Below are 13,188 nucleotides of genomic sequence, written 5' to 3'. Positions count from 1 at the left end.
GGGAGAAGACAGAGAGTGGTAGTGGATGATTGTTTCTCAGACTGGAGGCCTGTGACTAGTGGTGTGCCTCAGGGATCTATGCTGGGACCACTGTTGTTTGTTGTCATTATCAATGATCTAGATGATAATGTGGTAAATTGGATCAGCAAGTTTGCTGATGACACTAAGGCTGGAGGCGTTGTGGACAGCGAGGAAGGCTTTCAAAGCATGCAGAGGGATCTGGACCAAATGGAAAAATGGGCCAGAAAATGGCAGATGGAATTTAATGCAGACAAGTGTGAGGTGTTGCATTTTGGAAGGACAAATCAAGGTAGGACATACACAGTAAATGGTAGGGCACTGAGGAGTGCAGAGGAACAAAGGGATCTGGGAGTTCAGATACGTACTTCCCTGAAAGTGGCGTCACAGGTAGACAGGGTTGTAAATAAGGCTTTTGGCATCCTTGCATTCATAAATCAAAGTATTGAGTATAGGAGTTGGGATGTTATGGTGAGGTTGTATAAGACATTGGTGAGGCCAAATTTGGAGCATTGTGTGCAGTTCTCGTCACCTAACTATAGGAAGGATATTTGTAAGATTGAAAGAGTGCAGAGAAGATTTACTAGTATGTTGCTGGGTCTTCAGGAGTTGAGTTACAGGGAAAGATTGAACAGGTTAGGACTTTATTCCTTGGAGCGTAGAAGAATGAGGGGAGATTTGATACAAGAAGCATGAAAGTATATATAAATTCCTGTAACTTTTGAATACATAATTATTAAAGATTAAGTACTTGAACGTCATATATTTTTGATTATAAAACAGAGGAAAATGCTGCAGAACAAAGCAATACAATCTAAATAGGAATAATTAAAATGATTTTCTGAGTTTATTTAATAAAATGATTAGTGGGAATGTTAAAGGAGATGAACTTAATTTACTCACAGGTTTAAACAGAATGAGTATTTTACAGAAAGATATTCCAAGTCCTCAGAAAAAAAAAACAAATTTGCCATACAGGCTCAAGAGTAACTTTTATGATTTACTTTAAACTTAGAAATTTTTAGGCATAATTGAAAATGCTTACAAAGCTGTCATTCCCTTTGTTCCACAATTTATTTCAAACCAGCTACTTTTACTTAAATTTGACAAATGATTAAGCATGAGTCATTAATACTGATGTGATTCATTTAAAAAAAATACACCAAATCTTTGGATTTGAATTTCTTGAGGTGATAAGGTAACAGTGAGAGACTATGATATAGACAGAGATATTCTTTTTTAAGGCACATTAATGTGATATTGTATGTAAGGTTTGCTTGGCAAAAAGGAAGATTTTTTGCAATAATTAAACCTTTTGAGTTTGCTGTCATTTGAACAATATAAACATATTTTCCATTCATACCTCAGGACATTTTAAAGAGTAACTTTGATAATGATCATAAGTTCTTTGCAAATTGTGGTGGGTACTAAGATTATAAGTTTAAGCTTTTTTTCATCCCAATTTCAGTTGATAGCATGTAAACACTAACCTCAATTTACACATGCAAAATTCTAAAGTGTGACCTTATAAAGGAAGATCTCTTTAGTTAACATTTGTAAAGTGCTGTACATCAAATACTCACATACACAGAAATTACAGCAGTACTTCTACATTAGTATTTAGTGGTTAACATAGAATTGTTTCTAAACCATTGACCATTACTGCCAATAAGAGTGTAAGAATGTCTCCAAAATGATTCAATTAACTGGGATTTATCTATAACTAAGTACTTAACAGCGCAAATCAAAATTACTCCGTACAGCATGACTAGATTTGCTTGTTAATTCAGGTGCTCAAACCTGAAATTCAACTGAAAAGTAGATGGTCTGTTTCTGGAATTCCATATTGAGCTTTGTGTTCTTCAAATAATTCACTTAATGCATCAATATATTTACTATGCAGTGCTTCAATCTCTTGGTTTGAAGGGGTGTGGTTCTGTTGCACAACAATTGGCTTTCCCACTGTAAAACAAACATTAATCAAAAGTAATATTTCAGGTACTGTCACTTTACTGATTCCTCAGCAATTCTCAAGAATAGCATTAACAGATTTTGTTTTTAAAAATCTAAGGTTCCATTTTAAACTTAAATAGAAAGTTAAAGTCTGATGCAATTATGCAGTTTTTGAGAATTTTTACATTTAAATTTAAATAAAATCATAGTAGAAAAATTGAAAACATTTTGATTTCTGTTCCTTTTAATACTTATTCATTTTGGTGGTACTAAAATGTGTCAAAGAATCCTGACTTCCTTATTACAAACTATCCTGCTTGATAAACCTGGATGCATCAGCCCCTCATTTCAGAATGCCACCCAAGACATCAGCAATCAGACCACAACCTTAAAGGATCAGACTGTTTGTGGAATAGTAACAAAACATTCATGAATTATTTTGCTGGCTTTGATCGATTGAGAGTGGACACTATGTTTAACTCCCTTACCACCCACCACCTCCCTGAGCCCCAACTTCTGCCTCCTGTTTATCCTGGGCAGGGTGGTTAAATTTAGTCCCAATTAATATGGGATTGTAGAAAAATTGTCCTCCTGATTTCATGTGATATAACTAAGCAGCAAAAATATGGGAGTGAAAAGGTGTAAGTTGAGTTTTAAAAAATCAAATCCTTTGTATCATTTACAGAGCAGCAATGGGAGGGCCTGGGCAAAGGTTCATATTTTTCTGGCATGACTACTTAGAGCCACATACTATTCATCTCAAAGAAATGTTGCCTTACAACTTTCTGGAAGTTCTGATAACAGCATAATTATGGGTAGATGAGGAAACATATCTTCATAATCAATGAAGCTTAAGGATTCTAAAAGGGGAGGAGGAATGATGGAGAAGAAAATAGGGGTAAATTGATGTCAAATTGGATAGAGAAAGGGAAATAAAGATTTTTAATAACAATTTCATTTAGTACTTTGTTGGGCTGAGAGATTAGGTTGCATTTCATGAAACTTGTGGTAATTTGCAATTGGAAATGCATCCATTACTGTCAATAGAAGAATTGCAAATCAATCATGACAATTGCCATTAAACGTGTGGGTTGTATGTTGTCAGCAAACATTGAGCGAAAAATTGAACAACAGAAACAAAAACAAATAAAATCAGAAGATGCTGGACACACGCATAAGGTCAGGCGGCACCTGTGGAAAGAGAAACAGGGTTAATGTTTCAGGTCAAAGTTCCTCATCAGATGCTGCCTGACCTGCTGATCATTTCCAGCAACTTCTGATTTTATTTCTGGTTTCCAACATCTGTAGTTTGTAAAAGCCAAAGAGTCATACAGCATGGAATCTGGCCCTTTCGTCCATGCCAACCAAGATGCCCATCAAGCTAGTCCCACTTGCCCACGTTTGGCCCATAACCCTCCAAACCTTTCCTATCCATGTACCTGTCCAACAGTCTTAAAAATTGTTATTGTACCTGCATCAACCACTTCCTTTGGCAGCTCATTCCATATACGTGCCACCCTCTGAGTAAAAAAGGTTGCCCCTCAAGTTCCTACTAAATTTTTCCCCTCTCACCTTAAACCTATGCCCTCTAGTTCTTGATTCCCCAACCCTGGGAAAAAGACAGAATACATTCACCCTATTTATGCCTCCCATGACTTTATACACCTCTACAAGATCACTTCTCAGTCTCCTATGCTCCATGGAAAAATGTCCTAGCCTGTCCAACCTCTTCCTGTACTGTAACTCAGTCCATCAAGTCCTGGCAACATCCTTGTAAATCTTTTCTGCACTCTTTCCAGTTTAATAACATCTTTCCTGTTTAATAACATCTTTCCTGTTTAATAACATCTTTCCTATAGCAGGGTGACTAAAAATGAACACAATACTCTCAAGTGCGGCCTCACCAGTGTCTTGCACAACCACATCATAACCTCCCAACCTCTATACTCAATGCCCTGACTGATGAAGGCCAGCGTGCCAAAAGCCTTTTTCACCACCCGGTCTGCCTGTGACTCCACTTTCAGGGAACCATGTATCTGATCTCAAAGTCCCTCTGTTCTATAACACTCCCCAGGGCCCTACTGTTCACAGTGAAAGTCCTACCTTGATTTGACTTTCCAAAATGCAACACCTGGCACTTAACTGAATTAACCTCCATTTGCCATTCCTCGGCCCACTTACCCAGCTGATCAAGATCCCCCTGCAATTTTTGATAACCTTCTTCACTGTTGACAATACCACCTATTTTAGAATCATCTGAAAACTTACTAACAATGCCACGTACATTCTCATCCAAACCGCTGATATAGATAACAAACAACAAGGGGCCCCGCACCGATCCCTGAGGCACACCACTAGTCACGGGCCTCCAGTCTGAGAAACAACCTGCCACCATCACCCTCTGCTTCCTACCATCGAGCCAATTGTGTTTCCAATTAGCCAGCTCTCCCTGGATTCCATGTGATCTAACCTTTGAGAGCAGCTTACCATGTGGAACCTTAAAGGCCTTAATGAAGTCCATATAGACCACGTCTACTGCCCTGCCCTCCTCGACCTTCTTGGTCACATCATCAAAAAACTCAATCAAGTTCGTAAGACATGATCTCCCATGCACAAAACCATGCTGACTACCCCTAATCAACCCCTGTCTTTCCAGATGCATGAATATCTTATTCCTCAGAATACTCTCCAGTAACTTACCTACTATAGATGTTAGGGTTACTGGTCTTTAGTTACCAGGTGTTTTTTTGCAGCCCTTGTTAAATAAAGGCACTGCATTCGCTGTGCTTCTCCAGTGTACTGGCACCTCACCAATGGATAACGATGATGCAAATATCTCAGCCATCGCTCCCACAATTTCTTCTCTAGCTTCCCAGAGAGTTCTGATCATGCCCTGGAGATTCGTCTACCTTCATACATTTCAAGACATCCAGCTCCTCCTCTACTGTAATGCAGACTGTCCCCAAGATCTCCCCATTAACCTTTCCTAGTTCCAAAATTGTCATGCTTTATCCACAGTAAAAATAGAGGAGAAATATTCATTGAGGACCTTGCCCATCTCCTGAGGCTCCACATATAAATGTCCACATTGGTCTTTCAGGGGACCTATTCTCTTTGTTGATTTTCAATATTTTTCCAAATGTTATCTTCTTTGGGGTAACATTGCATTTTGTGTGTTATGTCCAGAAGTGAATTACAACATTCATTAACAGTCAAACACAGTTAACATACATTCAGCCACTGAGAAGTATTCATTGAAAATTGCCAACAGTTCTTCATACTGGCAGATATACATCTGAGGGGTCATTCCCATTACTCAGATGCATATCTTGTTGGACAAATAGCACGAATTATAACTATTAGGGGATTTACCAAGTTCATCAAACTCTCCCAGGGAAAGAGAGTAATGTGAAAATATGTGCATTGTTTAACCGGCAACAAAAATGCATGCCTGGATCCACATGAAATTGTTTTACCACAAAATCCTGCTTGACTAAAATAAAAAATTAAATAGACATATAACTCAGGTATTAGCAATATGTTCTGAATTTTGTTCATACCTATAGTGTAAATAGGTTTCCGGTATGGCAGCAGTCCAAAGTTATACTGGAAGACGCCCCTGGCGTGAAACAATGGCAGTGCAAACCCCATGATTTTCTGTAATCGCTCCTGGATTGTTCGAAGAGTTGACCCTTTGGGATTGTCTACCTGATTAAAAAGTTCATTTTCCCCAAAGGAAAAGACTGGAACCAGACGTGCCCTAAAGAGAGATGACAATTAAGGTACATGCAAACATTCCTGATTCAGTCATTAAAGCTTCACCCAATACTAGAATGTACAAGACACCTAACACAACAGAATGCACAAAGCTGAGGCATAAACTTGGTTCCCTTGATAGTATTATACAGTAAAAATGTTTAAAAAAATTGTACATTAACTTAGATTATTTCTTGGATTCAGTGATGCTGTTCAGACCCTCACACTGCCTGTGACTTAAATTCAGAAATAAGCTGACTTGCTGAGCTATATTGTTTCCAGGGATGAGGGATTTCATCTATAAAGTTACACTAGAGAAGCTGGTCTGTTTTTCTTGGAGCAAATAAGATTGGACAGAGATTTGGTCAGGTGTAAATAGAGAAAATCTGTGCCCATTGTTATAAAGATCAAGGACCAGGCAACACAGATTAAAAATTTTGGATCAAAGATACTGAGGGATATGAGGGAAAATTATTTTATTCATGGAGTGGTTGGGATCTGGAAATGACTGCATTTGCAGATCAGAGTCATACAGCAGGAAATAGACCCTTCAGCCCAACTAGCCCATCCCAAACAAGATTGCCATCTAAGCTTGTCCCATTTGCCCACGTTTGGCCCATATCCTTCTGGACCTTTTCTATCCCTGTACCTTCCAAGTTCCTTTTAAATGTTGTTAATGTACCTTCCTCAACCACTTCCTCTGGCAGCTCATTCCATATACTGACCACCCTCAGAAAAAGTTGCTCCTCAGGTCTCTATTAAATCTCTCCCCTTTCACCCTAAACCTATGTCCTGTAGTTCTTGATTCCCCAACCCTGGGAAAAAGACAGAGTGCATTCACCCTATCAATGCCCCTTATGATTTTATACACCCCTATAAGATCACCCCTCATTCTCCCACACTCCAATGAATAAAGTCGCAACCTATTCAACCTTCCTCCATAACTCAGTCCCTTGGGTCCTGACAACATCCTCATAAATCTCCTCTGCATTCTTTCCAGCTTAATGGCATCTTTCCTATAGCAAGGTAAGTAAAACTGAACAATATTCCAAATACAGCCTCACCAATGTCCTGTACAACTGTAACATTACATACCAACTTCTGTACTCGATGCCCTGACTGATGAAGGCCAGCGTCCCAAAAGCCTTCTTCACCACCCTGTCTACCTTCAAGCCACTTTCAGGGAACCATGTACTTATAATCTTAGGTCCCCCTGTTCTACAACACTCTCCAGGGCCCTAGAGTTCACTGGGAAAGTCCTATCCTCATTTGTCTTCCCAAGATGCAACACCTCACACTTATTAAACTCCATTTGCCATTCCTTAGCCTGGTGATGGAAACAGTCAGTGCCTTTAGAAGGGAACTGGATTGGCACTTGAGAAAGAATAATTTGCAAGGTTATACAATTGCACAACCTACAGAAACTATGAGAGAACTCCTTATGTTTCTTTCAAACAGTTCATTTGTGCCTCTCAAATCTTTCAAATTGCACACTGAGAAAACGGGATTGTAAGATCAGAATCTAATTATTTATTTCTCAGGCAATAGACATGATAAACAGATTCAATTATTTTGTTTGGCACAACTTAACATTGTGTAATAACATAACACAGGACAGTGAAAATAATGTGCCAACTGACATTCGTGGGATGACTTGCTAAACAAAGTGGACGAGATTATACTGAAACTTGTCAATAACTTTGATCAGAACAGTTCATGCCCAGCAATTCAACTGTCAGTAAGTCCTGAATTTCTGCACATGCGCTGCAAACTTAAGAGTTTGTTGGGATACTGACTCACTTGGATGGCTGAATCTGTCAGTTCTGGATATCGCCCCAGAATACAGTGGCAGGGCCCCACCCTAGTTACTTAAGGGATTGGGCAAAATGTTGGCAGATGAAACAGACTGAAGTACTTGAAAAGACTGATTGATTTTGGGGCTCCAAAGAAATTAAGCATATAGAGACAAGGCAGGAAAGGAAGATTGAGCTTACTCAAGTTGGTAAGAAGAATATAGAATATTTTACGAACTGTGTGAAATCATTTCATGTTCAGAGGGATTAAGATGTTCTTGTACACAAAACTCAGTAACCTAGAACTTCCTTGGTGCTTGAAAATGAATTGTAAACTGGGCTACCTGAGAGACCAATGCCAGCTTTGTGCAAAGCTACAGGGAGTTAGCTTTGTTACACACATGATGTCTAATTAATTTTGCATGTAGAATTTTGCAAGTTCTGGAACATCTAACACATTCTTTTGGAAGTTTCATAAGAAGCACAAATTTTAAAGCATAATCTTTAGTCATAATGGCAGTTCTCAAAATGACATTTGGTAAAAGGCATGGCACACCCAGAAACCAATGAACTACCATGTTATTGGAGGTAGGCATCAAGGGAAAGGATTGCTATTGGTATCCATCGGTTTTCCTAACACCTCACCCCATCCAATAGAAGACATCAGGAATTCAAGGCTTCATATGACTGTTGGAATTCTCAGCAGCAGCTCAGATACAGACAGGTCCTTTACCAGACCGTCTCCAGCAGTTGAAGCACAAGTCATTTCTTAAGTGTGTATGTGTGATGTAATTTCACATTAGCATTCAATTTTTGGATAAACAGCTTTCGCAGTTCCTCAAATCACTGAGTTGCATCACAGAATTTCAAGCCCAGAATGTTAATACGAAGGAAGAGCAAACAATTAGAAAACGTTGTATTTTCAGCTTCATGACAAAGAAATTTTAATATGAGTATGGCAATTTTGCTGCAATTGTATCAGTATTTGAAGAGTCCACACCTGGATTAGAGTGTTAAATTCTGGACTCTATGAACAAATTTACTTGCTTTCTTCACACTGCAAAAAATATACACTTAAAATGACTCCTGGCATGCGAGTGTTGTCCTTTGAGGAGAGATTGAGCAGGATGGGCCTATGTGCTTTATTGTTTGGAAGAATGGGAGGTGGCCTTATTTAAAACAAACATGATTTTGAAAGAGCTTAACAGAGCAGAACTAGGAGCATATTACTATAATTTCTCATACAGATCCTTAATGCCATAATTTATTTTGTTGGCCCTTAATTAAAGAATTGCCAATTAGTCAAGATACAGAACAACTTCCAAGCCTTTGGAACAATATATTAACAAAATTCAATATCTTTCAAAGAGATGGGAAGAAAATTAGGCTTACAAAATGCTAACTATCCTCTTACTGAGTAATAATACTCCTGAACATCCATTAACAGGCAATATTTTCCACACACAGATAGTCTACATACCCACATTTTATAGCCAATTTAATAAATCCTTTCCTGTTTAAGGTTCTCAAAGTTAGTGCTCCAGGTCTTGCATCCAGAGATTCCTCAGCACCACCTATTACAATGACAGCCACATTACCACCTTCCTTCCTGCTTAGAATGTGAGAAGCACTGCTCTTCACACATGAGACCAAACCTAAAATCAGACAGAAAATAGTGCTTGCTGTTTATAGATGGTGATTGAAAGGTGAAATCTACATTGTAATTATGAGAAGTTGAGAAGCAGATTGCTAACAAATGCAATCTTTGAATGATTGTTCATTTACATAAAATGCATTTGATTTAGAGTCATACAGCACAGAAACAGGCCCTTCATCCACTAAGTCCACACTGACCATCAAGCACCTATTATACACTGGAGCTTCTAGTTGATTCTAGTGCCTTTGCACCCACTTTCCAGCACTTTGTTGGAGGGGTTGCATCATGGGAGATACATCATGGATGAATAGGGGGAAATGTCATGGTTAAATCATGGAGAAATAGGGAGTATTGGGAAGATCAGCCAGGGGCTGGTGATATCAAGGAAATGGACAGGAAAATAACTTTACAGGCAACCCCTGCATTATAGCTATTCGAGTTATGGAAATTTGCCTTTATAGAATTCACAGATTACTACACAAAAGTTTGAGATACATTATAGAATTCACTCTCATGAAATTTGTGTGGAAACAAAGTAAATAAATCAACACAAAATTTATGTTTTCTCAACTCATGTCTATTGATGCATACATGGATGACCCCACCCCCACCCACCCATAACACAAGGGTCACCTGTAATTGGAATGAGCGAAAGAGGAAAAGTGCTCTTTCTTCTTCAGGACAATTTTGTTAATATGTAGGCATTAACCTATAAAATCTAACCTTCTTCACCTCCGTTCAGCTGCTAGGTTTTCGAAGGCTTGGGAAACTCAACTTGCAGGCATGAAGATGAAAATACCTGCTTTAGGAATTTGTCTCTAAAGATCTGGTTAGAAACACACATCCCAATACTCTTTGTTAAATGTGTTCCTTGGAACCCATCTAGGGTCAGGTTTTGCTTTTATAAATTTTTAAAGCTCCCTTCCCCTCCCTCTCCTCTGAGCACCTCACTGCAATGATCACCAGTCCTGTTGTAAAATTATTCCAAGAAAATCTTGCTGTCTAGAGTGCCACCCTTTCTGTTTCTAATTTGTTCCAATGTTGCTAAATGGACATGTGAAACAAGTATAGCACCTAATAAGGTATTCAACGTTGATCTCTGACAAAACTTCCATTTTATGGAACTGTAAGAGGGTTTAAGGGGAGGCAAGTATAAATGCACTTTAATCTACATTTATTTTGATCTGTAGTTTGTGGTGCCTGAATTATGAATTCATGCTACTTCAAAGTGCTTCTCTAATAATATATGAATAAAGTAATTATTCACTTTTATTTTCATAGATCACAGGCATAAAAAGGCTAATCAGGCTAAGAAATTTTTGAAATCATTACAATGTTCTGCATTTGAATGAGACTGGAAACTTGAGACCATTACCTCCAGTCATGATGTATTCCCTGTAAAAAGGAATCTTGAACCAGAAAGGCAGCACGCATAGGTATGGTGTCAAACCTGGAAACAACTTCCGAAAGTTCGTAGACTCACTGCAAAAGTTTGCAAAAGCTCCAGCTACAAGCACCCCATGAGGATGAAATCCAAACAGATAGTTGTACTTTGGATCCAGAGCAGTTGTTTTCTTAAGCTTATAATGAAGAGAGATCAGAATTAGTCCCATCAACTAATGTAATAATGTCAGACTGCTTCAACGATATATTAGTAAGTGCTTCAGAATATGAACATTTCCCATTAAATAATACACAAGTCAAAGAAGAATGAAGAAGACAATAGCTTTCACCACAGGTAAATAAAATGGATTTTTTGAAACAAACATAAAAGTAGCGAAGCAGTAAAAGATTCAATCAATGTTTTAATCCTAATTTTGCTAAAAGATAAATTATTTTGCTGATTAATATACTTTCACGATTTGGACTTTGGTTCAAATCCATTCTAAATCATCTTTGCTAATTGATGTGAATAGTAATAAATGACATCAGCCTGACATCATTACACAGATCAATCATATGACAATGTGGAAAATTGAAACAAAAAAGTGACCTGTTTATTGAGAGTATTATATAAAATTGTTATAAAAATGATCAAGAAAGAAGGAAACCATTCTTTGTGCCATGATTGCCTGATATTGATACTTAGAATTGGACATTCCAGAAGCATCACTGTGCTGCTTATAGTGAGATATAGCAAGACTTCCAGCTACTGCATCAGGCAGCATCATATATTTTTAATTAATTCTTTGGATTTGGATACTTCTAAGTTAGCTCCATTCCTAACAATTTATTGACTTGTTGAGCCCTTGAGGACAGACAAGAATCAATCATGCTGGAATGGCACTAGGGTTAGTATGGGAAAGGACTGTAGTTTACATCCATAAGGAAGATATGTAAACTGGTATACTTTTAGGACAATCTAACAGCTCTCTGGTTCTCTTTCAACAAAAAAGCTTGGGGACTTTCAACTAGATGTCTTTTCTTTAAATATACAGTATGAGGCGAGCAGTGTGGGATTAGGGACAAAAGTGTAGTGCTTCTTTTGCAGTGGTAAATACCACATCCTTCACCCCAGAGCTCCTTTGCAGTGCTGCAAGAGTGGTTCATCAGATCCATCAAGGTTGGCTAATTATTTCCTTTGACACTTCCTTGTGACCTCAAGATTGAGACATGGCTGTTCACATCTTGGTCATCAAATTTTCATACTTAGCATTTCAATGTTAAAGAAGCATTAAAGGGCTTGCCACAAACTGTTCCACCCAGTTGGACTTTGTTGCACCACTTGTAGAAAAGTTTCTGTGGATACACCTTTGACTACAAGTCAATCAGGCAGTCATTACCCTCTCAAAATTCAGGCCTTCTCTCCAAACATTGATAGTCTGTGGACTCCAGAGAAATGTTATATCCCAGTCAATTTATTCTTCAGGGGTAGTCTTAGTCTGCGTGTCTCATTTTGTTTATATGCTTTTAATCTGGCATGTAAGAATTTCTTTGGGAATATCTTTAATGGCAGATGGTCCTGACCCAACTGTCCATCATAGTATAGTGTTTGAAGGGATTAATGCTTAAAGTAATCATACAGCAACCAAAAATAGAAATTTAGTCACATAAAGCCAGATTTAATTTTTGGACTTCGGCATGCATTTGGTTACCTGCCCATTCAAAATAGGAGGGGGGCAATTTGGTGGGACCATTCTCTCGCTAATGGGTGAAGCACATTCACAATACTTCATCTTAAGCTTACTCAGCATCACCACAATTTTAAAAAAGCACTCATTAATCCATAAAACAAAACATTTTGGTGGGATATCACAAACTACATATCACTGTGGTACATATCACTACATATCACTACATATCCCAGTGGCACATGTTCATTCTCTACCACAAGAGAATTGTGAAATGATTGTGTAATTTCCCTCAAGCATTAATTAAATATTCAATGTCAATAGCAACCTATCTTGGAAACAAAGTTTCTTTATTTAGGTCATGGGTAAAATAAATGGAGGATATGCAGAACGATTCAATTTCTAGTATTTTTCTGAAAATTGATTTTCTTGTGTTTTGACTGTAAGTACTAATTTCTTCAGATTATGAATATTATATGAACTGAAGGAAACTGAGTGCTATTGCAGCTCTAAATTTTCAATTTTTTCAAAGATATTTTTCTCCCAGATTATCAGTAAAAAGTTATTGCTGAACAATTTTTTTCTACAACTGCTATCAGCCAGCTGTTGACAGCTAACACAATTGGGACATGAAACAGATCTTTTACACCAAAGAGCCTTGGAATAGTTATTTTACAGGGCACAATCTGAACAATTAGAGATAAATTACTTTTCTAGTTAAAACAACTTGACAGTTTCCCAATTAGTCGATGTATTATTAGCATTTTTTTCCAAAAAATATACCATTCATAATACATACAGTAAATACAATTGGAACATCTTGTTATCTATATTCATCCTGGTTTACACAGCTGCTTGGAGCAAATCTCAACAAAAATCACTGCATTCCTTTCCAGAGGCACAGGAAACTGCAGATGCTGGAATCTGGAGCAACACAAAA

General features: G+C 37.9%; 1 protein-coding gene across 1 annotated transcript in view; it reads right to left on the bottom strand.

Annotated features, from left to right (window-relative positions):
• Window positions 1–902: 902 nt before the first annotated feature.
• Window positions 903–13,188, bottom strand: part of LOC127571937 (2-acylglycerol O-acyltransferase 1-like) — a 32,999-nt gene continuing 20,713 nt past the window's right edge. The window contains exons 5-8 of the mRNA XM_052018702.1: window positions 10,553–10,757; window positions 9,001–9,175; window positions 5,532–5,731; window positions 903–1,980 (exon numbers count right to left, since the gene is read on the bottom strand). Coding sequence (XP_051874662.1) covers window positions 1,826–1,980; window positions 5,532–5,731; window positions 9,001–9,175; window positions 10,553–10,757 — 735 coding nt within the window. The 3' untranslated portion in view covers window positions 903–1,825. The remainder of the gene's footprint in view (window positions 1,981–5,531; window positions 5,732–9,000; window positions 9,176–10,552; window positions 10,758–13,188) is intronic.

This window comes from Pristis pectinata, chromosome 6 (genome assembly GCF_009764475.1).
Source record: "Pristis pectinata isolate sPriPec2 chromosome 6, sPriPec2.1.pri, whole genome shotgun sequence".
NCBI classification, from domain to species: Eukaryota; Metazoa; Chordata; class Chondrichthyes; order Rhinopristiformes; family Pristidae; genus Pristis; species Pristis pectinata.
Note: the sequence above shows the minus strand (reverse complement) of the source record. Positions and strands in the feature narration are given on the sequence as shown.